We start from the raw sequence: 26,393 nt of genomic DNA, 5'->3' as shown, positions 1-26,393 counted from the left end.
TTCTCACCAAAATATTCTCTTACCTTTGGTAATGGTTTTCAGAGCATTTACATAATTCGTGCCAAGGTACAGAAGGTAATCAGTTGCTTTGGGAAGGTGAATCAGTTGTTCCGTCGCATCTTTAAACATCAAATCCTTCCGTCCATATTGTGATGAACTGAAAAGTTTAAATGTTCCCTGACTCTGTGGCCCAAATCTTTTCTGTAAAACATAACATTAGGAAACCCCAATAGTATTAATGAACTCTCATCAATCTTGAGGATTAAACAATGCTTTTCAAACTAAAAACTAGCAATAATCTTCCAAGTTAATAACTTGCCTGGAATGTTAATATTAAATTTTATCCATCACCAGTAGTAGGGACCATGCATGCATCCTGACTTATTTTCAATTTATAATTGACACCAGCACTTAGATGTTCCTGATTCTCTATGAAGACTCCATTACAAACTGAACACTGTTACAAGGGTTGACCAAAAGCACACAAATCTGACCCATGCTTCATTGCGGAGAGAAACTTTTCATGTCTGAAACCTTTGTAGCAGCAACAATTTTTCACGAACATTTTAAAACTATTTGAAGCTCAAACTGAAGGTCAGCTGACCTGCACCACAATTCTTATGACTAGAAAAGTTATTTTATGTGATTACATCTTTTGGTATCAGCAAACCGCATACAAAAATCTGACAGCAATTGCCCTGTGGTGTTCTCCCTGTATATTTTGTTACAGTTTCACTTGAGTAGAAACCACCTTGTTTAGGGGGCATTTGGATTTACTGGAGAGTGAGAGAGTTGTACTTTCAGCTCTGGGTTCTGATCAGGTTCACACTGAGTTGATAAAAATCTCCTCTCTCCGAAACCAAAATGAGGGCCATACGAATTGAGCACAGATATTTTCAGCTGGGTGGGTAGGTGTATGTTCATAACATAAATTATCCATAAGTTTCAAAAACTGACATCCACAAGTCACATTCAGCGAGATGTATCCATTTCTCCTGTCCTTACATGGATACCTAGCAAGTCCCAGAGCAGAGGTCAGCGCGGGGAAAGCAAGTCCCGGAGAAAACTTACCTTGGAGCAGCTGAGAGCTAGTGAGGAGCGGACTGAAGGCTTGTAGTGTAGTGGGTACGGTTGTTGGACTGGTTTATGGTGCAGGCGATCAGACTACATGTGGAAGCTGAGCTACTGTAATGTGTTATCTATCTGTAATTTGTTTATTTGACTGTAATGTCTATTCTTTTAACTATGTCATGTTTCTAACTTATGCTATGCATTACTGTAAAGTAATGCAACTACTTAATTCCTCTTTTTGTATCTAAGATTTTTACCTAGGTACCTGTACCTAAGATAGCACCATAGAGGCGACATTGTAAAACTTTCCATTGTACTCCTGTACATCTGTACATGTAACAATAAAGGATATTCTATTCTTGAAAAATACCTCAAGCAGCAAAGAGTGTTTTATGAACAACCAACTAATACATAATTTATGAATTATGCTTCAATTGTGAATTTGGAGTTGTATGTTTATCTCAGCTGTATGATGCAAACCCAGCAGATAAATCAAAGCTCGTGTGCCCATCGAGGCTGCCCCATACTGTCATAGTGCAGCAGAACACTATGGTCTTCTGCTGTCTCCAGTGCAGACTGGGAGAGGGACAAACAAAAATGGAGAAAGAACCCTGGATCAATTTAGAGGGAGAAAATTCATTTCTAATTTTTAAAGATAATCAAAAGAAGTTTCTGGAAACCAGTGATTAGGAGACACACTACCCAAGGTAGTTTTCATAAAAATATTGTCATTGTTCAGAATTAAAAAGTTATCCAAATCGCTGGTCAATATTCATCCTTTAATTGACACCAGATTACCTGGTTATGGATCCATCTGCTGTTTGTGGGACATGAACAAATTGGCAAATGTGTTTGCTTATATAAGAGCAAGTATTGCACTCAATTCCATGGAAAATGAATGAGCATGTTTGAGAGACTTTATGTGGCAGTGAGAGTTCCAAATCTATCATGCTGGTGACCCATGCATCATTTCCAAGCTGTTTGGTATTAGGCATTGACACTTAATGAAAGATCCCATTCTGCATGTTCCTGAATACCTGGGCTGTCGAGAGGAATCTCCAGATCTCATTATTTTTCGCATCTTCAACAGTTCCGCTCCTTACGACCACTGCATGAGCTGGCACTTTTGCCCAGTTACACTCTTTGTATTTATCGACTGCCTTTCTGGTATCATCTAAGCACAGGAGCTCATAGTTTGCCTTCTCAGCAGCTGAAGAATAATGCAAAAAAATACATTATCAAGAAGGCTGTGCATTGCTCACAGTCACCGGTCCTGGCCCCAGTTCAGGCAATATAAGTTAAATTGGTACATATAACATAGGGTTGGATTTTCTGCCTACTCCATGGAGATCAAGCTGGTTTATTGGAAGAGATTCTCTGCCTTGCAGGGAATTTGGCATCTCACCATTTGGGGAAGCTATCAGCTAAATACATGGGGTCTACCTCCAGTAGGGCAGGGCAGGGGAGACATATTAGGGAGAGATCTGCTCCCAGATGTGCAAGCAAAAAATGTTGAAATCAAAGTTGATACTGACCCAGCTCAACCCCAATGGGCTGCTGGTTTAAAAGTTGCTCAAGTCTTCTCTGCTGCTCAGGTCAGCAGCAGTATCTCCTTAAGTAAGGTACCGTCACGGTTCTTGACTCACGGCAGCATGCTAGCTTCCCCTGGTGGTCTTGTCTAGAATTCAAAATCACTTTTCTTCTGAATGGTCATGCTACATTGAAAACTTGCTCAGGGTCCTTAACTAGGCAGTAAACACGGAGGCAGACTAATGTCTCCTGAATGGTTACAAATGTGGGCTCAGGTCACTTATTCGGTGACAACATCAGGCTCCAAAAACTGGTGAGAAATGGTGGTTTGTGTGTGGAATGAACCTGCAGGGAAAGTGGTGGATGCTGCTACAATTGCAACATTTAAAAACAAATTTAGATAAGTACAGGAGTAAGAAATGTTTGCAGGGATATGTGCCAAACGCAGGCAGGTGGGACCAGCTTAGTTTGGGATTATGGTCGGCATGGACTGGTTGAACCGAAGGGTCTATTTTCATGCTGAGTCTATAGGACAAAATGAGGACTGCAGATGCTGGAGAGTCAGAGTTGAGAAAGCGTGGTGCTGGAAAAAGCACAGCAGGTCAGGTAGCATCCGAGGAGCAAGAGAGTCAAAATTTCAGGCATAACCCTTCTTTAGTCCTGTCAACTGTCTTGCTCCTCAGATGCTGCCTGATTTGCTGTGCTTGTTCCAGTGCCACGCTTTATCAACTCTATGAGTCTAAATTCAGTTGACGTGGTGTCCATGAATAAAGTTCTAAAGTTTCCATGTGTTCCCATGTTCTCACACTCATACAGACAATTTCTGTTAAAAATTGACCCATTCTAAATCTAAATTGTTCCTGTCACTTTTTAAAATCATTGAAGGAATGCCAATGAGAAAATAATCTACTAGAAGTAGATCCATCTGTCCTTTTGTCTCAATTCTACTCTGGTATGAATTAGAAACATTGCACATATTAAGACTGGACAATTCAAATTCAGTTTATAATGTCACAGCTCTGAAAACTTTACCAAGTTCAACTTTCAAGAAATACCTGGAGTCTTCAAATAAAAGTTTGAATGAATATAGTAAAGGAAAATGGTGTAAATATATTAAGTCATGCTGTTAAGAAGTAAATAATCTCTTTTGGAATTTTACATAAACAATGATTTCGACCCTTGTATTGAACAATAGAAATTCCATTTACAGAAAAAAGATGGCAAGATTCAGAGAGAGTTTTAGGAAATTTATTGGCAAGTTCTGCAATTGCAGGATGATTGCAATTGTGGACAAATTTGAATCAAAAGTGAGACAAAACATTGCAAAAGAAACAATTTTAGTCAGGACATGTTTTAATAAGATCTTTAAATAAGGTTTGGATGAGGCGCAGATTAATTAAAACCGACCCTACCTGGCACTGTGGTATGTTTCACAAAGGCTACATTTCCTTTTCCATCCTTCAAGCATCTAGAAAGAAATAATCACTCTAGTTAATTAACCATACTGAAATAGTGACAACTCCCAATGTTTACTGTGCAACTTGGTAAGCCCTTTACAAGAGCCTTCATCAAGGCTAGGCATAGAACTACTTGCAATCGGGATGTGTGATGCACATTTTTAAAGATTTATTTCCAAAGAAAGATAAAAATGAAAAGAAAAAGTTGTAAGCTTAATACTCCAGCAGATTCAAAGCTCGTTATCCTCCAGAAGACTAAACCAAACCCGCCAAATAAATGCTTCCTGTGTTATCAACAAACCATTTTAAACCGTAGACTCCAGTTTAGTGACACAACTCATGCAATCCACTATAACCAATGGCTCCTCCCCACGTCTTTTCCAATACATCATGAACAAATCCATGTGTTTATTATACTGTAGGCAAATTCCGTGTTAGTGTTTGCAGTTCATACACACCTTGGGATTAGAAACAGAGCAAATTGACTCCACACTACCATTAGCTGCACTTGTTGTCACTTTCTGTGACTGACACTATCTCTGAACATTTGCAGGATCTGCTCTCCCTAGGGTCACAATGCAAGTAATCTCAGCTGCAAAAGAACATTTGCTCCACTCAGTTCTGACAATGCATTTCAGTCTCAACATAAACCACACTCCGAAGCTTGTGGGCTCATGTTCCACTCTGGAGATTTCAGTATATAACCTCAGATGGCATAGTAAATGTTAGCTAGGACATCAAACCAAAGTCCTGCCTGTCCTTTCAAATATCCTAGGACACTTTTAAGGAGCAGTGGAGTTTTTATATTGTCTGGAGAGAACTTATCCTACACCCAACATTGCTAAAACAAATGATCAAGTCATTCATGGGACTATGTGCTATATTCATTTTGATTACGTTATAACTGGGACTGCATTTCAAACATATGTCCTTTGTGAAGCGAGTTTAGTCATTCTGAGGAGGCACATAATTTCAGTGATTTCTTTTCAGTGTGGTTCAAAAGCATTCCAAAGTGTAAGCTGAACAGTCTCTAATTTATTTAAAAAGAACACTGAAATAGTTTCTCATTTATTTCAGAAACACGAATGACATCTGGTTAATGAAAAACATATTTTAAATCAGTTTATACATTTTGTTCTACAAATAAGTATTAACAAATAGGGTGGAGATATCACAATTACTTTACGAGTAAACTGAACTGAACAATCGGAGGAGTAGAACTTGCTGGACAGCAGAAGGCTGATTGGGACTGATGCTGTTGTTCTACATGACAGTTTGATGATTTCTGACTTGAAACGTATAGAATACTTACTGAAATGCTCCTGAATAATCATAATAGGGTTCGTTATGTGATCGCTGGCAGTGATTTGTTCCTGTTCCATTGCAGAGTTTACAAAGACGAGGGAAAGTTTTAGGGGCACCTGGAACACAGCTGCTGGAAAAGAATTGTGCCACAACTGGAGAGGGAAAAGAAAAGAGAAATTAATGCTTAATAATCAAATATATGAATCAATAGAGGAGACTTTCCAGAGTTGACAACCAATATAGCAGGATTATTTGGGTGTAGTGAATTTTGAAAAATTAGGCACTTTGGGATGCTTGATCTGATTTTTCTCTTCTGCAGAAATGAAGGGGAGGAGAAACTGGAATATTCCTTTATGCAGAGGTTCTGATCTACCCACTTCTCCAGTATTTGCTTCACACAAACAATCTAGTCTGGCTGGGCAAAGATTCAGCAAAATCTACCCTTCTCAGTTTAAAGGCCAGACTCACAGGCCGGTGGATAACAGTTATGGATCACAGAGGAGCTCATAACTTCTGCAAAATAAGCACTGAGGGTACGCTGGGGATTACTTGTGGAAAAGCACAAAACCTATTCTTACACATTTAACAACAGATGAGGTGATGCATGTATTAGAGTAACAGAGAAAGTAACATAGAATGAGATTTAAAAGTAGGCAAAGACAAAGAATGAAACTCTTGTCGAAAATCTGAGATAGAACCGGAAAATGTTGAAAATATACAGGTGAACATTTCAGGTAAGGAAAATCGAAATTTCTGTGTCCATCAGTTCTGAAACACCAATCATGTGAATACATCATGTTAAGAATGGGTAGGTCCAGTCTGCCCCTGAGAATCTGGGAATTCTAGCAACAAATGTTCTAGATTAATGATAGCAACACTCTCTAATACTTAATATAAGTAAATGAGACGTAATTTTCATCTCCTTTCTCAAATGTGGAACTTCAGTTTCTGCAATCTTTCCTTGCATGTTCTCGCTTTACACAATGAATGTTTTCATCAGTCTTTTCTGCACCTTCTTTACTGCGTCAACTCCTTGTTTGTGACATGATAATCAAAGTCAAAGACTATAATCCAGGTTGGATATGCTATTTAAAGCTGTAAAAATGTCAGTGTCTCATCACAAATACACACAGTTTAAATATTTGGAAAGAAGCAAGCTTTAAATGCATTAGTGATGTCAGGGACAGCGACGGGGCCAATTCTATTTGCTGTTAGATAAATAGACTGGCATGATGTATGAGCAGAGAAAAGAGAAAGTAAAGGGCAAGAGAGGAGTAGAAGAATAAAGAAAAGTATGAAAAACTGAAATGGAAAGAAGAGGCAGAGAGGAGAAAGTGAAAAAAGAAGTATGCAAAAGGATTTACAAGGATGCTACCGGGGTTGGAGAGTCTGAGCTATAGAGAAGTGCTGAATAGGCTGGGGCTATTTTCCCTGGAACATCAGAGGCTGAGAGATGACCTTATAAAGGTTTTAAAATCATAAGGAGCATGGATAGGGTGAATAGCCAAGGTCTTTTTCTCAGCTTAGGGAAATACCAAAACTCCCCTATGTTTCATGTAAGAGGTGAAAGATATAAAAGGGACCTAAGGGGTAAATTTTTCTCACAGAGGATGTTGCGCGTATGAAAGGAGCTGCCAGAGGAAGTGGTGGATACTGGCACAATTACAACATTTAAAAGGCACCCATTTGGGTAAATGAATTGGAATGGTGAAAAATAAGACTAGATTAATTTAGGATATCTGGTCAGTATGGATGAGTTGGACTGAAGGATCTGTTTCCATGCTGTACATCCCTTTAGTTTTAAGAGTATGAGAGAGCAAAAGGGAGGCAAGGGTAAGGGAAAAGGTAAGGACAGGAAGTAAAGAAAACATTTGGTAAGGAGGGAATTTTGAATGATTGAGTGACACAGGACTGGAATTCTGCTAAGTGGACTCCTGAAACCCCAGCACAAATACTGGAGGTGAACCTGTCTTTACTCGGCTAAAATCTTCCTGAAGAATCTAATGAACTGTAGATTCATATAGAGAATTTATTGATTTGAAACTCTTGCCCTCAGTACTGATTTCCATAATCCCAAAGGTTGAGGTAGTGGACTCGATGGGCCGAATGGCCTTACTTCCACTCCTATGTCTTATGGTCTTATAGTTAGCGTGTGGTTTCCTAGGTCAGATTTGGTGCCCGGGCAGAAATGATAAGGGAGGGACTGAATGACTGCAGTCGCTTTCTAACTTGTAAAGTTGGCAAATGGGGACCTTTAATGCCCAGATGCTGACCTGAATTAACTTGAGACAGGCTTGACTTGGCCTTTCCAGATCAAAACAGGCTGTTTGAATGCACAACTGGGAAGTGAGGTCCCATGCCTGTTGTAGGGCTCCAACTGCCACTTTGAAAGAGAAACAAAGAGCACTCACACACCAGGTGGGAGTCCATCTCTTGACATATCCAGAAGATCAACTTATGAATCCAAAAGGGCTCATTGGAGGTATTACCAAAAAGATTATTACTTTGGGGTTTGTAATGTCGTTTGTGAAACCAAATATGGCTAATTCATTAAGTGCTGACAGCATATTCAATCTGACTAGCATTAACAATCTATTTCCAGTCAACACTGTTGTTTGAATTGATCTAGTGTGAATACAAACATGGAAAAGTTCCTAGCAAAAGAAAGCAAAACCAGACATTACATTTTTCAATGGGATCTTCGTTATTGAAACTTTCTCCAAAACGTTTCAGAATGGTGCCAACTGGGATATTCCATCCAGCAGATTTACCCAAACCAGTGTGGCATGACTTCTTGCCCTTCAGCTGACTGATATCAAAGCCACTGCCTTTCTTTACCACTGCTACAGCATAGTAGCAGGATTCGCCTGTAACACACAAAATGCACTGTCAATAATTAGATCACAGCAAAATCTTATTTCCACTTCATATCCAAGTATCTGCATCAACCACATTAATTCTTTATGGCATTTTTACAATGAAATAATGTCAATCCCTGTTAAAATTCTGCAGAGGGATCACAGGTACCAAACTTGGCTAGCAGCTAATGGACTCTGCACAACAATCACCAGACAGGGTCATCCCCTCCCAGTCCAGGAACACTTCAGCGGTAAGGGACATTCAGCCTCGGATCTTTGGGTGACCATTCTCCAAGGTGGACTGTGGGATACTCAACAACGCAGAGTGGCTGAGCAGAGGGTGATAGCCAAGTTCAATTCCTATGAGGATGGCTTCAACCGGGATTCAACTGGGGTTCATGTCACACTACAGGTGACCCCACTACACTATATACTCTCTCACACACACATCCACAAGCACACATACACACACACTCTTACATTCTCACACACTCACACAGACCCTCTCACATACACATGCTCCCTCTCAGACACATACACATACACCCTCCACACTCACACCCACGCACAAACCCTTCTCACAGGTTTATACTGCACACATGCAAACACAACACTCTCTCACGCAGGGTCACACTTACATGCATACACTCATTCTCTCTTTGTCCTTCACATATACCTCCCACATGCGCACGCGCACACACACACACATATATATAAGTCTACGGGATGAATTTGATTTGCAGAATTGTATTTGCAGATACATTCTATTTTTGCTCAAAAAGCACACAACCTGCAGGCAGTCATTCCAAATAACATTTTATAAATTCCTACTTTGGAAATAGAACCATTCTGACTCAAGATTGGGATACAGACAACTCTAACCGTACACCTTTGATACATTGTCTGAGCTGAGATGTCAACCTTTTTTTACAAAACCTTAAGTTATCTCAAGAATGTAAAGTAATTCTGGGATTTACATATTAATAATCCAAAACCTGGAACCCATTGTAAAAGACGAAAGACTTAACAACAATCTAGGTTTGTTCAATATATTGTATCAGTTGCATGCATGACACTGTGATCTATTGTTATAAAATCTATGCCTTATGATCCTGCTCCACAGCCACCTGATGAAGGAACAGCACTCTGAAAGCAAGTGCTTCCAAATAAACCTGTTGGACTATAACCTGGTGTTGTGTGATTTTTAACTTTTTCCTTTTGAAGAGCAAGCAATTACCTGTGACATTCTCAGCTGCAATAGGTTTCAGGCGTGGTTCAGGCAAGAGACCTCCCTTGTAGATATCTCCAGCATCCACAGTTATAGCATCTGCTTCTCGATTCTGAGGATGAGAAAATGTACAGTAGTAATTGAAATTCCCTGCAACTAATGGAGACTTTGCCTGCTTTTCCATCTAACTGTGTCAAATCTTTTGTGAATCCTTCAATGAAATTGGTTAATCTAGGTCTGAAGGAGACAATAAGTATACATCCTCCAATTTTACACATGGACCTCAGAATTCATGGAGATAGCAAAAATATTCTACTTTTAAAAACACATAATCACTGTACAGAAGAAGGTCATTTTCAACATTGTAGTTGATGTACATGAGAAACAGTATGAATTGCAACACTGACCATGGGACATTGAGAGACTTTTGCCGATGCTGACATGATTCTTCTATGGTCACTAGTCCTGATGAATTGCTGATGAAGGGCTTATGCTCAAAACATCGACTCTCCTGCCACTGGGATGCTGCCTGACCGACTGTGCTTTTCCAGCGCTACACTCGACTCTGATCACCAGCATTGCAGTCCTTACTTTCTCCCAGTTTCAATGATCAATATCCAGCAGGGGAACCTCAACCTCCATTCCCTGAATGTTCTCTGGATCATTTCCAATTGACAAGTCAAAACATAGCCTGCTGCTCATAATGTACCCGCTCATGAAACAGCTATACACCATATTTCCCTGCATGGACTCAAAACAACTTCATTTCTCCCAATTTAGAATTGCTTGATTGAAATCCCAAATCAAATAAACATTCAGCATTTGTGCAGCTTTTTGATTTGTTCACAGAGCAAATCTATCATTATGAAGTGCTTCAAATGGCTAGTAATGGCACACATCAACTCCAGCCTCCCAGACTGCCTTGATCTGTGGCAATTCGCCACAATAGGTCCACAGCTGATGGAAGTCCCTGGCCCTACACTCATTCCTGGAACACCTATGTCAGGTTCCTGTTTATTGACTGTAGCTCTGCCTTCAACACTATAATTCCAACAAAATTTATCTCCAAACTCCGAGTTCCAGGAGTTGAAGAAGGGTCACTGGACCCGAAACGCTAACTCTGATTTCTCTCCACAGATGCTGCTCGACCGGCTGAGATTTGCCAGGAACTTCTGTTCTTGTTTCTGAAACCTAGGACTCTGCTCCCTCCTCTACAACGTCCTGACCTGCGAATCACAATCAGTAAAGATAGGCGACAAAATTTCCTCCATGATAATCCTTAATACTGGTGGCCCCAAGGCTGTGTGGGCAGTCTATACTACACTCCTTATAGACTCAAAGTTGTGGCCAAATTCAACTCTAATCCCTTTTACAAATTTGTTAATGACACCACCATTGTGGGCTGAATCTCAAACAACAATGAGACAGAGTACAGGAAGGATATCGACAGTTTAGTGGCTTTGTGGTGAAAACACAACAAACTCTCCCTCAATGTCAGCAAAATGGAGGAGCTGGTTATGGACTTCAGGAGGCAGAGTGGAGGACAAGCCCCTGTCTGTATCAATGGTGCTGAAGTGGAGGTGGCCGAGAGCTTCAAGTTCCAAGCAGTAAGTATCACCAGTGATCTATCCTGGTCCACCCTCGTTGATGCTACAGTCAAGAAAACACACCAATGCCTCTAAGTCCTCATAAGGCTAAGGAAATTCAACATGTCCAGAATGACTCTTACCGAATTTTACAGATGCATTCAGAAAGCATCTTATGCAGATACATCACAGCTTGGTATGGCATTTGCTCCTGCCAAAACCGCAAGAAATTACAGAGTTGTGAACTCAGCCTAGGCTGTCATGAAAACCAGCCTTTCTTCCATTGACTCCATCTACACTTCCCGCTGACTCGGGAAAGCAGCCAACATAACCAAAGACCTCGCTCAACCCGGGTATACTCACTTCTACTTTTTTCCATTGGGCAAAAGATACAAAAGTTTGAAAACACATACCAACAGATTCAAAAACAGCTCCTTCTCTGCTGTTAACAGACTTTTGAATGAACCTCTCATATATATTAGAGTTAATCTTTCTCTGCAAATTCTCTGTAGCTGTAATTCTATTCTACTACATTGACGTTTTATGCAAGATGTGATTTGTCTGTTAGCAAAACAAAACTTTTCAATATATCTCTGCGTATGGAATAATAATTATTCAAATCAAAATGATGTGCTTCCTTATTCTGACCCCAGCACCTCTGCAGCATACCCCTTGCGTTAGCTTCATTTTTGGTATATTTAAAATTTCTGAGGCAACTTTGTGAAGTAACCAACATGCTGCAACAAGATTGGGATTTCCTACGTTTTAGTTAAAGTATGGGAGTAGGCATCTGTGAGGATGAGGGACCCCCACCCCACCAGTGAGATAGCCTAATGGATCAAGTGGGAAACAAGCAATTACGTATTGATTATCAATCAATCAACCACCTAGCCAACCCGGCAAGCAAATATCCCCATTTTCCTCACAAAGAAGGCGGTCATTTCTGTTGACTGCTGGGAAGGCAAGAAATTGAGCTGGTGACAGGTTGAAATATAAGGGACCAGTTAGAATTGAGATGATGAGAAATTACTTTACTGAAAAAGTTCTAAATCTTTGAAATTCTCTACACAGGGCTTGTGGGTACTCCATATATTTAAGACTGAGGCAGACAGATTCTTGATCTTTCAAGGAAATGGGCAGTGGATGTGAAAGTGGACTTAAAGCCCAAAATCAGCATAATTGTACTGAATGGCAGGGCAAACTCAAAAGGTCATGCCCTTTACTTCTGATCGTTTTCTTATATTCGTGTGTGAATAATACATCCAACTTTATGTTACCATTTCAAGCCCATTTCATAGCTGCCCTGCAGTAGTTGGATTTGCTTGTCCTAATAAAATGCAGTAAAGGTCATGGTCAGTGTGAAAAATGCATATCGGTAACCCAGTCAAATGGGCAGAGTCCCACAGTAAAATTCAGGACAGCACATTTGATTAATATAACTCTGCAATTTGTTTCAGGGTTGAGAAAGTTTTTGTTTACTTAGATCGACCAAATCAATTCTTCATATTTGCCTGAGAATCCTGTAATAAAGTAATTAGACTACAATCTTATGTACAAGATCGAATAAAATTAAATCTTACCTTGATGGCACTCAAACAGGTTCCAGGACTATCCTTCTGCACACATTTAAAGTTGGAGAAGCCTTCATTTAACATGTGGCTTTTTAAATCCTCGCATTTCCTTGTCTCTTGTGGAGAAACTGTACACCACTTGATGCTTGACTCAACAGCAAATGAAAGGGCTTGATAAACAAAAAGAAAGTCAGATAATTGCACAGTGTGAGAAAAAGCACAGCAGTTATGCGAAAGAAGCACATTAAGTATCGAGAGAGCGAGATATACAGTAGATACTGAATAGAGATTTAATGGTACAAAAGAGAGCAAGATATGACTGCTTATTGAATAAAGGAAGATAACACAACTATAACAAAGCAAGGAGGAAGAATGGCAATTATGTGGTGAAGAGAGAATGTGAGGTGGGGTGAAAGAGTTAATAAAGGTGGTGTACAAGAAAGAAAAAAGTGAGTTTAAAGTTCCAATAGCACAGTGATTATAAATGAGAGAACAAATAGCAATTGCACAGGAGATGCAGCTCATTGATTGTAAATAGACCGCACAGTGCTTATGGAAATATCTCATCTTAGAAGATATGAGCAGGAGGAGGCTGTTCAGCCCATCAAGCCTGCTCCACCATTCATCACAAACATGGCTGATTGTCCAACACGAGTTGAAACCTGCTTTCTCCCAATAACCTTTGTTCCCATTTGTCCCAAGTGCTATATCTAGCTGCCTCTTGAATACATTCAATGTTTTGGCATCAACTACATCCTGTGGAAAAGGCTTCCACAGGCTCACCACTCCTTGAGTGAAGAAATGTTTCCTCATCTCTGTCCTGACTGGTCCACCCCGAATCCTCAGAATGTGACCACTGGTTCTGGATGCACCCACCATCGGGAACATCTACCGTGTCGAGTCCTGTTAGAATTTTATAAGTCTCTATGGGATCCAAAGGGTAAAGCACAGGGATTGTAAGGATCAAACACGGTCATTGCGAAGGAGAGAGTACAGTGGTGATAAAGGGAAGGAAGGTCAGTGATAGTAAGTAAATTAATAACATGTAGTAAAAAAATGATGAATGAAATAAATAAATATTTTGCTTGTCTTCACTAGAGAGGACACAAAACACATTCCGGTAATCACTGTAAATTATGAGTTGGAAGAGAGCGAGGAACATGGTGAACATGTAATCACTAGGGAAGTAATACTGTACAAACTGATGGAGCTGTAGGTTGACAGGACCGTGGTCTTAAAAATGGTGGCAAATGAAGCAAGTAGATGTATTGGCATTATTGTTCCAACATTCATTAGGTTCTGGAAGTGTTCTATCAGTCTGGAAAGAGCTCCTCAATTGAAAAGGTGAGAGAGACAGAAAGCTATAGGCCTGTTAGCTTGATATCTATCATGAGAAAAGTGTGGAATTAATCATTAAATGGTTATAACTGGACACATGGGAAATCTCAACAGAATCAGGAAGATTTTGTGAGAGGATAATGATGTTTAGCTATTGAATTGCATTTCTTTGGAAGAATAATATGTGCAGTGTAGAAAGGGGAGCTTACAGATTTATTTTACTTTGACTTCCAGAAGGTATTTGACAAAGAGTCACACAAAAGGTTTTTGTACGTTGTAGGAGCTCATCATATATGGAAATAACACAGCATTTTGATCCAAAGGGAAAAAGTGAGGAATTGTCACCCACTCTTTAGTGCATGATGATCCTGCTCCTTTCACAAGGGGTCATATTATACTAGGCTTTTTTCAAAAGGGGTTGTAAAGGCAGAGGTTCCGATATGTCTGGAAACACCTACTTAAGAAGGCTTTTCAGTCTTTCTTTAAAACACATGCACAATGAAAGAAAAGTGGCCAGTTATCCAGCGTTTAGTTGGTTTGGCTTCAGCAAGCAGTCTGTTTGAAGTTGCAGGTCAAGATTTTAGCTGAGAACCCGGAGAAGCTGCTGGACCCAAAGAAGCTCATGCTGATCCTCTCACTCTCTGCAAAATCTCTCCTGAAAGAATTTGTGTTTGAATTCACATTTTTGTCAAGGGAGTGTTATAGGATGTTGCAGGCATTTGAAACAGCATCATTACGTTATGATAGAGTCAACTGGATTTTCAGATAAGTTAAGATGTTCTAAATTCTTTTCTGTTTCATTCATGTTTCATTCAGTTGTCTGTAAATAAATTCTGTTTTGTTTAAAACTGAGTGGTTAGGCCAACCGCATCACTCCTGGAGTATCCACCTCACACCAACTATAAAATTAAGGGTCTTGGCTACCTTCTTGAAATGTTTTGAAGGGGTCTGACCTGGTCCAAAACAAGTGAACAAGCCCTTTCACCTTGGATGGTCACAAACAGGTTAACTTAAGACAAAAATAATCTCTTCCCTTGTGGATATCCTTCCCAGTTCCAATGTAATCATGTTTTAATAGAAGTCAATTTAACCAGTTTTCTTGGGTAAGTGAAAGAGTGGATTTATTAGTTCATAAAACACAAGGAAGAATAATAAAATGTAACAGACATACACAGAATTGAAATGGGAAGTGAAGAAACACATAACAGCATGAAAAAAGATCTTTAAGCTTGCATGTGAGGAGACACAGACTAATTCATATATCCTTTACTAACTTTTTTGTGTTTCTTCACTTCTTATTTCTATTCTGCGTATGGGTGTTACTTCCTATTCTTTCTCGCATTTTACTAATAAGTTCACACTTTCTTCACAAAAGCCTTGTTATGTTGACTCCCTTTAAAACATAAATACATTGGAACTGAGAAAGGTATCCACCAGGGAAGGGTTCCCTTGTGTTAAGCCTGTGACTCTCCGAGGTGGAGGGGGCAATGACAGGAGAGGGGGAGACAAGTCCTCTCTTTCTCATTTGGAAGCAAAATAATTTGGGAGTGCCCCATTTGAAATCACGCAAACCAAGGACCCCTGTCCAGGGATAGATATAAAATTATTTTTCCTCATACCTCCTCACTAGCCTACCAACAGCACTAGTGTAAATTTAGAAAATTTTGTAATGCCTTAACATTACAAAAAGATAAATTGTTATCGCTAAAGCTCATTAAACCCTGATATTTGAAAAGCTATCAAATTTCAGAAAGCTAAGCTTGACAAGAAGACTGCAGACAAAATCCTGATAAAGAAATTGGAAAGTTCAGTAAGTGACAATAATTGCATAGCCTTTGACCTTTAATCAAATGATTTTAATGCAGTTTATTTTTTGAACATGTATGGGCTCAGAAAATATAAAACAGAGAGTAGAAACAGAGAGTAGTTATCTAGATTGAAGAAAGATTTAAAATAATGTTCGACAGGAATCAATTCTGGGATGGTTGCTTATTCACTACATGATTTAAGTCTAAAATTTTGCAGATGTCACACACAACTGCAGCTTATTGTAAATTCTGAGAATAGATGCAATATAAGATCTAAGATATAGGAGCAGGATTAAACCATTCATCCCATCAACTCTGCTCCACCATTTGATCGTGGCTGATATGTTTCTGAACCTCATTCTCCTGCCTTCTCCCTGTAACCCTTGATCCCCATACTCATCAAGAACCCATCTACCTCTGTCTTAAATAGACTGAACGACTTGGCCTCCACAGCCTTCTGCAGCAATGAGATCCACAGATTAACCACACTCTGGCTGAAGAAATTCCTCCTCAGTTCATTTCTAAAGGGTTGTCCCTTCACTTTGAAGCTCGAGTCCTAGTCTGCCTTACTCATGGAGACATCTTCTCCACATCCACTCTATCCAGACTTCTCGGTATTCTGTAAGTTTCAATCAGATATCTCTATCTCTTTAAACTCCATCAAGTACAGAGCTAGAGTCCTCACTGCGCCTCATATGACAAACTCATCATCCCCAGGATCATTCTGCGAAATCTCCTCCAGACCCCCTCTAATGCCAGCATATCCTTCCTTAGATATGAAATCCAAATCTGCTCACAATATTTCAAATACAGTCTGACCAGAGCCTTAATCAACAGTACATCTCTGCTTTTGTATCCTAGCCCTCTTGAAATGAATGTGAACATTGCATTTGCTTTCCTAATTAACCTATATGTTAACCTTAAGAGAATCCTGAACTTTGATTCCTAAGCCCCTTTGTGCTTCAGACTTCTAAAAACTTTCCACTTTAGAAAATAGTCTATGCCTCTATTCTTCATACCAAAATGTGTAACCTCACACTTTCCCACATTGTATTCCATCCATCACCTCCTTACCCAGTCTTCTAGCCTAAGTCTGCCTGCAGCTTCCCCCTTTCTCAATACAACCTGTCCCTCCACCCATCCCTGTGTCATCTCCAAACTTAGCAACAATGCTCTCACTTCCTTCATCCAAATCATTAATGCAAAACATGAATAGCTGTGGTCCCAACACTGACCCCTGCAGAACCCCATTTGTCACCAGCTGCCATCTTGAAAAAGATCCCTTTATCCCTATTCTCTGTCTTCTGTCAGTCAGCAAATCTTCTATTCATGCCAGTACTTTTCCCCTTATTTAGCAGCCTCCTCTGCAGCATCTTGTCAAAGGCCTTTTGGAAATTCAAATAGATCACGTCCACTCTCCTTTGCCTAACTTGCTCATTAACTCATCTAAGAATTCTAACAGATTTGTCAGGTATGACCTCCCCTTGTTGAAACCATGCTGACTCAGCCCTATTTTACCATGCATTTTCAAGTACTCCACAATCTCATCCTAAATAATGGACTCTAAAACCTTACCATAGACCAAAATCAAGCTAACCGGCCATAGTTTCCTGTCTTCTACCTTCCTCCATTTTTAAACAGGGGTGTGATATTAGCTATTTTCCAGTCCTTTGTGACTTCCCTGACAACCCCCAGTGATTAGATTAGATTAGATTAGATTACTTTACAGTGTGGAAACAGGCCCTTCGGCCCAACAAGTCCACACCGACCCGCCGAAGCGCAACCCACCCAGACCCATTCCCCCACATTTACCCCTGCACCTAACACTACGGGCAATTTAGCATGGCCAATTCACCTGACCTGCACATTTTTGGACTGTGGGAGGAAACCGGAGCACCCGGAGGAAACCCACGCAGACACGGGGAGAATGTGCAAACTCCAGACAGTCGCCTGAGGCGGGAATTGAACCCGGGTCTCTGGCGTTGTGAGGCAGCAGTGCTAACCACTGTGCCACCGTGCCACCCAAAGATCCATGAAAGATCACCACAATGCCTCTACAAGCTCCTCAGCTACCTCCTTTAGAGTGCTGATCAGTAGTCTGGTCCACGTGATTTATCTATGTTCTGAACTTTCAGCTTCCACAGCATCTTGTCCTTAGTGATGGCCACCACACTCTCCTTTGTCCCTGACTCTCTTGAAGTTCTGGTATGCTGTTGATGTCTTCCACCGTGAAAACTGATGCAAAGTACCTATTCAATTCCTCAGCCATTTCTATGTTCCCAATTACTACTTCTTCAGTCTCATTTTCCAATATCCACTCTTGCCTCCCTCTTAATTTTAGATATCGAGAAAAAACCTTGCAGCCTTCTTTTATATTACTAGTTAGCTTATTCTCATGTTTCATCTTCTGCCTCCTTATTGATTTTTTACTTATCCTCTGCTGGTTTTTAAAGGAGTCCCATTAATCTTCACCACATTGTAAGTGCCTTCTTTTGCTTCCCTTATCAGCCATGTTTTCCCCATCCTCCCTTAGTATTTTTCTTCTTCCTTGAGATGAATTTCTGCTATGCCTCCAGATCTCTCCCAGAAACTCCTGCCATCACTGCTCCACCGTCATCCCTGCTAGGCTCCTCTTAAAATGAACTCTGGCCAGCTCCTCCCTCATGTCTTTGTAGTTACCTTTACTCAGTTATAATACCATTACATCTGATTTGAGTTTCTCCCTCTCAAACCCAGAGTGAATCCATCACATTGTGGTTACTGCCCCCAAGGGATTCTTTCACCTTAAGCTCCCTAATCAAGTCTGCATCATTACACCTCACCAAATCCAGAATTGCCTGTTCCCTTGTGGACTCTACCACAAGCTGCTCCAAAAAAAATCTCTCAGACATTCCACCAATTATTTTTCTTCAGATCCAATAACAACCTAATTTTCCTAGTCCACCTGCATACTTAAGTCCTCCATTATTATTGTAATAGTGTCTTTCTTACATGCCTTTTCTACCTTCTGATTTACTTTCCTGTACATAACTCTCACTAGGATCTTTTTCTCTTTGCGTTCCTCAACTCTACTCTATGTCACTTGCTATTGATTTAATTTCATTTCTTGCTACAAGGCAACGCTGCCCCTCTACCTGTCCTTTCGATTGGATGTGGATCCTTGGATATTTAGTTCCCAACCCTGAACATCTTGCAGCTATGTCTCTGTAATTCCCACAACATTGTGCATGCCAATTTCAAATTGCACTACAAGCACATTTACTCTGTTTTATGTACTGCATACATTTAAGTACAACATCCTCAGTTCTGCATTGACTGCCCTCCCTTCTCATAGTTTTCCCCTTATCAACTGTGCATGAGGTTAGATTCCTGACCCTTGCTCTATTCTCTGTCCTATTACTTGTTCTAGAAACTTTAATAACCGCTGCTGAGCCCACCCCTCCCTTGAACCTTATCCAGAATTTTTCATGTATTATGAACATTATACAAGAAGATATTAGAAAACTTGCAGAATAGGCAGCTAAATGTGGCTTTTAACTTTGATAAATGTGAGGTGACACAATATGGGATAAGAAACAGAAAGATAACTGACATCTTAGAAAGAAAGTAACATTGCAAAGGGATTTGGGGAAACAGATAAATAAAAGATTAAAAACCAAAAATACAGTTTGAAAAACAGTTAAAATTACTTCCAGAACACTGGAATTTTTCTAGGGATATAGAATTTAAATGTAGGGACCAGATGTAAGTTTGCTCACTGAGCTGGAAGGTTCGTTTTCAGACATTTCTTCACCATACTAGGTTACGTCATCAGTGAGCCTCCGATGAAACACTGGTGTTATGGCCCTCTTTCTATTTATATGTTTAGAGAAACTCTTCTCCAAACTCATTAAATGTAGTGAAATTATTTCAAACATGAATTGCACCTCAGCTGAGCTATATGCCATTTATAAATAGGACATGGCAGCATCAAGAAAAAATGCAAAAAGGAATTATTATAATAACCCCGGAACTGAGAGATTAAAGATCTTTAGGACTTTGTTCTGCAGGAGGGAGCTGATATGGTGTTGACCTCATAGAGGCCATGAAAAGTTATGAATATGTTGGTCAGAGTAGATATTTCCATTTTAGGAAGAATCCACAATCAGGCCAATAAATACAAGATAGTTACAAATAAATTCAATAGGGAAATATGGAAACATTTTCCTCACAAGAAAATAGTTAGACTCTGGTATTTGCAACCATAGGAAGTGATTGATATAAGTAATTTAGAGCCATTTAAAATAAAATTGGATTAGTACATTAGAAAGAAAGGAATAGAAAAATATGCAGAAAGGTTGAACTGAGGCTGATAGAATAGAGAGAGACTTGTAGGCAGTTCAGAACAATCAGGCTGAATGTTCTATTCCTGTCCTGTATATTTTTTGTGATTCTATTTAATTTGTTACTACAAAATGTAACTGCTGAAAAATGGGAATTCAATGTTGTTGAGAAACAATTGGTTGTTGAGAAAATAAATGCTATGTCCGGTGTGAGTAGTGAATTGCCATTGTGGCTGGTATATCTAGAAGTGTCATTAAACAAGTTATGCTGTATAATCAGTCAGTCATTGGCATCAAATGTACAAAACCAGTTATCAACCACTTAACCTGTGACACCAGCAATGCCCAGTAAAAGTATGTTTCCTAGTTGTGTGAAGTGGCAGAAGCTAAAGAAGTATATGTCTCTTTCATTTGGCTCTATCTCCGTTCTCAGTTTCTATAATTCTATGCATTTTGGTGTCTGAATCTTGTTTTGACTAGAAATTACTCTTGCCTTTATCACAAGTTGATAATTAGTCCAAGTGTATGATTTTGCTTCATTATTCATTCGCCTTTTGAACAGCAAACATGAATGATATGTGTGCATTGAATGTCAGTCTATATTTGTCTCCAAAAATAAATTATTCTTTTCGATATATGTGTGTACATTTATTTTATTCATTCAGGGAATATGTATCAACCTTTGCTGCCCATCCCTATTTGCCCTAGAGATATCTAGTGGTAATTTGCTTCCTTTAATGCATCTCTTCATCCAATCTTTTGCAGGCCTAGAAATCCATTCATGCATTGGCACAGGGGTTAATCCCTCTACTTGAATTGAACACTGAAAGCCTAAGCTGATACTCCAATGCATTACAAAGGATGCACTGTCGGAGGTGCTATTTTTCAGATAAACCAAGGTGGTCCTTCTGAAGTGGGTACAATAGATCCCATGAGAAAAGCAGGGGAATTATAGCCTGAGTCAATATTTACCCCTCAATCAACAACCCTAAAGGGTTTCTTATCTCATCAACATATTGCTACTTGTGAGAACTTGCAGTGTTGAGATTAGCTGTTGCAACAGTCACTACACTGCAAAGTGCATAATTAGGTGTAAAACACATTTGGGAATTTTTGAGTGGTGAAACCTGCAATATGAATGCATATCTCTGTGCTATAAACTGCTGGCTAAAAACTGGTGGGCCTGAGTCAAACCTGGCCTTGAGCCTAACTTAAGTGGTGAGCTGTAGGAACTTGCTGGTCAAAGGCAATTCACTGGTGAAGGGGATTCCAATTTCAAACAGTGTCTCCTGACAGTTTCTGACGGGAAATCGAAAGTAACATAAAATAGGGAGTCACCAGAAAAAGAGGGAGGGTAGTGGGTAGGATAATCAAGAAGAGGAGGTCATCAAGATGGAAAGGCAAATGAGGGGTGATTTAAGTGAGATAATTAGAGTGTGGACAATTAGGGAAGGGTTGGTAGTAACAGCGCGTAAAGGAGGGGCAGGGGAAAGGTTGCTGACAGTAGCCCAGGATTTCTAAGGGAAGTTACAAAAACACTCCTGTACCTTCTGGCTCCAAGGATGTTCCTCTTTTTAAAAAAAACTTACCTTTCTGGTGTGGCCGTTTTGAACACATCAACCTTATTTTCCCCAAATACAGGCTGCTCTTCAATAGCTGCATTCAGGCCAAATCAAGGTTCCAGGCATAAACTTTGAATGCCTTACTTTTGATTCTACCAACATATCACATTTCCTGTCCACTACATTCAAGATTTGTCCATCAATTTAGCAGTTGAAAAAAAATGAATGTGACACTGTCAATCCTTAAACAATTATCTCTCCTTTACTTCCTCCATCTCATTTTTTAAATCTATAGGTTGCTTTTACAACTTGAGTCCCAGGCATAAAACTGACCAAGAGCATTGAGTTTTCCTGCTAGAAATTCCCCAATTGTGTTTTGAATTTCAGAGAAATGAGAGCTGAGTGATTTCTATGATGTGTATTCAATCTTGAAACATTGGCATTACTACCAAAAACTCCACCCTATAAGTCTTAGGCGTGTGTGTGTCTGCACTTCGGAGCCTATCACTGTGTGGCCATTTAATTGGAGAGGGGTATGAGCTGTTGAGTGCAGAAGTGGCAAATGTATGGCCTTTGTTTTTAAATCAGAGATGCATGACTTTCACGCACCATGGAGATTTACCCATGACCCCAGCTGGCTTTGAGGCTTCGGTATCATTTAAAAGTTCTCTGCCAAAATGAGGACCATACTCAGTATGGAAATCCTAACAATACCGCCTGCCATAAACTAGCTCCATTACAAATTATGGAATGTTTCTTTAGGATACTTTTCCTCAATATTGTTACATGCTTCAAGTAAAAATCTGGACTTCACTACAATCAGAAAGTAGTGGACATCTTGCAAGTCAATCCTTAGACCCAGGATTAGGAGGTTAAAAAGTGCAATATGTCAGAGTGTACATTTATGGCATTGACATATACCACACTTTCATAACCAGGTCATAAAACAAGGAATACAGATTAAAGAGAAGCAAGGAGGTAGAAGTTGGGAAGGCATATCTCTAGTAAATTTAGCATGACTATGTCTATGTTAACAATGTTATAAAGAAAAATCTAAATCTCTGAATGTTTCTTTTCCCTGCATCTCTGTTTGCCTCTAATTCTGCATTTCTGTCTATACCTGCTCGCTTCAGTAAGTGCATTCTTTGTATAATTGTGTTACACAGAACAAGGCACAGTTATCTTGTTCAGTTGCATTTTACTAAGTGTGAGAATATATTGACACTAAAAAAAACTATAACTGATTTTGAAAACTTTCATTCTATATTATAGTTGTTTAGAGTCTAATTATACTTTAAATAATTTCAGCCAGAATCTACAAAGTCTATTTCCCAAATACATTTACTGGGACTCATTGTCAAATTATAAGTAAAGAATTAAGACTTTTTATATCTTTTCTGCTACTCACTTTAACAGCAATATTTTGACATTCATTTTTAAGCCTATCCTCTCAGTTGCAAGTACTCTTTTTATAATTGATGATACTTTTAAAATCCCTAATGAATTTACCATGAATCTTTTTCCATGATAAAAACCTGCCCATAAGTTGAATCTGAATTAGGGCAAATTTTATTTCAAAACAAAAGTTAAAAATAAATGTATTTAAAAATAAATGATACATTTGGGAAAGCTGGCTTCAGATAAATTCTCTTAGAACAGTTAAGTTTAATACTCACAAATAATTCCCAAGAGCAAAGCAGCATGCAGAGAAGTCATCTTGCCAAACTGTGGATTGAAGAACAGAGGAGTGGGACTTCTGTCACAAACCAGCGAAGGCTTGTGATAGGATTTCTGTGTTCTCTGTCTCCTTTATAATGTCTAGAAATGACTACGTGAGCAGAATGATAGATAAGACTGTCATTGGTTTGTTTGGGTTCTATTTCACAAGAGGATTTACCAAAACTCAGCCCACTTCTGATATACTCAAATAAAACTTTGCTAACCTAACATTATTGCAGAAAAAGAAGTGGGGTCGCAAGCATTTGTTTGCCTATTGCTTAAATCAGAAAAATCAGACAGTCCTTAAAAGTAATATTGTTTCGGCGTTCAAATAAATTGTTTTCCATCACTCACATTTTCTGTATTTCAATCTGAGCTGATTTCACCTTTATCTGAACTTGTTGCTTGGTCTTAAAAGCTTTTTGTTTTGTTTAATTTATTCAGTTACTCATTTTATTCACATTTACTAATTTTCCTCTGTCTTTAGTGGAGTTCAACGTTCACTTAATCGTCAGTTTAGAACTTATTTATTTAGTTTGCAAATAGATTTCTCTCTCATTTTCCACAAATCGTTCCTTCCTTCATTTTGCCTTGTTTCCATCTTTCTGTTTTGCTTCTCGGGGCTCTCATTTCCAGTACTGACAAAAAGTAACTCTGCATGCATTGTGTGTCCTTGGGATATGGGCTCCAACCAAAGTCAGAGTATTGAGAAGAAACATTCTTCCCTCTATTCTCTCTGTCTCAGTCCAATCGAAGTTGGAAGCAATCTCTATCCAGAGTTGACAGGTATTGACCCACACCACAAAACTATGAACAAATTAACAATGTTAAAAATCACACAACACCAGGTTATTGTCCAACAAGTTCATATTAAAGGACCAGCATTCTGAAGACTTGCACTTTCAAATAAACCTGTTGGACTATAACCTGGTGTTGTGTGATTTTTAACTTTGTCCACGCCAGTTCAACACTGACACCTCCACATCGAATTAATAATGTCACTCATAATGCTAGTGGATCAGCTGATGTTGGAAATGTTGGAAATGAAGATACCACATTGGTGCTTTGCATATTGGAGCATTTCAGCCAGGATTAGGGAATCGGATGAAATGGGTTTTATCAAATTTGTACAATGAGGCAACCTGATAACATAACATATAAAGAGCTTTTAAAAAAGACATGCATTTATATAGTGTTTTGCATGATGACTGGACACCTCAAAGTGTTTTACGACTGGTGACATGCTTTGAAGCATAAAGGAAAAATTGCCACAGTCCCACAAGTCTGCTGTCTCATTAGAGAGAGTTGACTGTTGGTGGGTTTAACCTGAAGATCACCACACCTCAGGTGAAGAACAAGATTGAGAAGTAACAGCCTTTATAGTGTCCTCTGTCCAAACATTAATTGATCTTACATTAAATACAAACTGAAAGAACTGCAGATGCTGTAAATCTGAAACAAAAACAGAAATTGCTGGAAAATCTCAGCAGGTCTGATAGCATCTGTGAAGAGAAAACAGAGTTAATATTTTGAGTCTAGTGATCTTTCCTGAGAACTCAGTTTGCATCATGAGCCAGTTATCCAGCCAAATCAGCTAACAAACTCCAATTTTTGAATTGTAGTCTCTGCTGTAATTAACCAAACCTGAGTCTGAACACAAGTAGTTTAGAGTGTGGTGCTGGAAAAGCACAGCAGGTTAGGCAGCATCCAAGGGGGAGGAGAATCGAAATGTCGATTCTCCTCCCCCTTGGATGCTGCCTAACCTGTTGTGCTTTTCCAGCACCACACTCTTGACTCTGATCTCCAGCATCTGCAGTCCTCACTTTCTCCTCCAGAACACATTTAGTTCCCATAAATAATACTGTGGCAGTGACAAGGTAATCATTGCTATCATATTGTTTGGGATAAACTATTAACCAGGCTGTTTGCTTGGGCTTCCTCTGGGCATTCTGCTTTCCTCCCACAGTCCAAAGATGTGTAGGTTAGGTGGACTGGCCATGCTAAATTGCCCATAGTGTCCAGGGATGTGCAGGCTAGATGGGTTAATCATGGAAAAGCAGGACAACAGTGATTGGGTAGAGGGGGCGAGTCCGCTCTTCGGATGGTAAGGTGGACTCGATGGGCTGAATGGCCCGTTTCCACATTACTCCTGTATGTAGTGCACTGACCAGTGAGAATGAAAGTGCCAGGCACTTCCTTCGCTACCCTGTGTGTGTGCGACTCTACTTTCAAGGGACTGCGGACCTGCATCCCAGGGGCTCTTTGTTCAGTAACAATCCCCAGGACTCTACTATTACAACTTGCCTTGCCAGGGTGTAGCACCTCAGATTTGCCTAGGTTGGACTCCATCTGTCACTCCTTGGCCCATCTGATCAAAATCCCCTTGTACTCTGGGACAACTCTCTTCACTGTCTCCTACACCACTAATTTGGTTGTCATCTGCAAACTTACTCACCGTTTCTCCTATATTCACATCCAACTAATTTATATAAATGACGAAAAGCTATTGACCCAGCACCGACCCTTAAGTCTAACCGCTGGTCACAGGTCTCCAGTCTGAAAAGCTACCCTCCACCACCATTCTCTGTCTCGCACCTTCAAGCCAATTTTGTATCTGAGTGGCTAGCTCTCCCTAGATTCCATGTGATCTAACCTTGCCAGCCAATCTACTGTGCGTAACCTTGTTGAACGCCTTGCTAAAGTCCATATAGAAATGCTCACCACTCTGTCTTCATCAATCTTCTTTGTCACTTCTTCAAAGAACTCAAATCAAATTAATGAGACATGATTTCCCACGCACAAAGCCATGCTGACTATCCCTAATCAGTCTTTGCCCTTTCAAATATATGCAAATCCTGTCGCTCAAAATCCCCTTCAACAACTTACCCTCCTCACCGATCTATAGTTCTATGTCTTTTCCTTACAACCTTTCTTAAATAATGGAACCACATTAGCCATACTTCAGTCTTCCAGTACTTCACCCATTGCTATCAATGATATAAATATTTCAGCAAGAGGCCCATCAATCACTTCCCTAG

The 26,393-nt window shown here is 39.7% G+C and overlaps 1 protein-coding gene across 1 annotated transcript in view; it reads right to left on the bottom strand.

The window, feature by feature from the left end:
- LOC122555750 (serotransferrin-B-like) overlaps positions 1-23,467 on the bottom strand; it is a 48,586-nt gene extending 25,119 nt beyond the window's left edge. The window contains exons 1-8 of the mRNA XM_043701833.2: positions 23,313-23,467; positions 12,616-12,776; positions 9,459-9,561; positions 8,048-8,230; positions 5,371-5,515; positions 4,014-4,069; positions 2,109-2,281; positions 24-201 (exon numbers count right to left, since the gene is read on the bottom strand). Of these exons, the coding sequence (XP_043557768.1) occupies positions 24-201; positions 2,109-2,281; positions 4,014-4,069; positions 5,371-5,515; positions 8,048-8,230; positions 9,459-9,561; positions 12,616-12,776; positions 23,313-23,352 (1,039 nt within the window). The 5' untranslated portion in view covers positions 23,353-23,467. The remainder of the gene's footprint in view (positions 1-23; positions 202-2,108; positions 2,282-4,013; positions 4,070-5,370; positions 5,516-8,047; positions 8,231-9,458; positions 9,562-12,615; positions 12,777-23,312) is intronic.
- Between the last annotated feature and the right edge of the window lie 2,926 nt (positions 23,468-26,393).

This window comes from Chiloscyllium plagiosum, unplaced genomic scaffold (genome assembly GCF_037043375.1).
Source record: "Chiloscyllium plagiosum isolate Xiang-an unplaced genomic scaffold, Cpla_swu_hap1 HiC_scaffold_13, whole genome shotgun sequence".
Lineage (NCBI taxonomy): Eukaryota > Metazoa > Chordata > Chondrichthyes > Orectolobiformes > Hemiscylliidae > Chiloscyllium > Chiloscyllium plagiosum.
The sequence above is the reverse complement of the archived record's forward strand: the minus strand, read 5'-3'. Positions and strand labels throughout refer to the sequence as shown.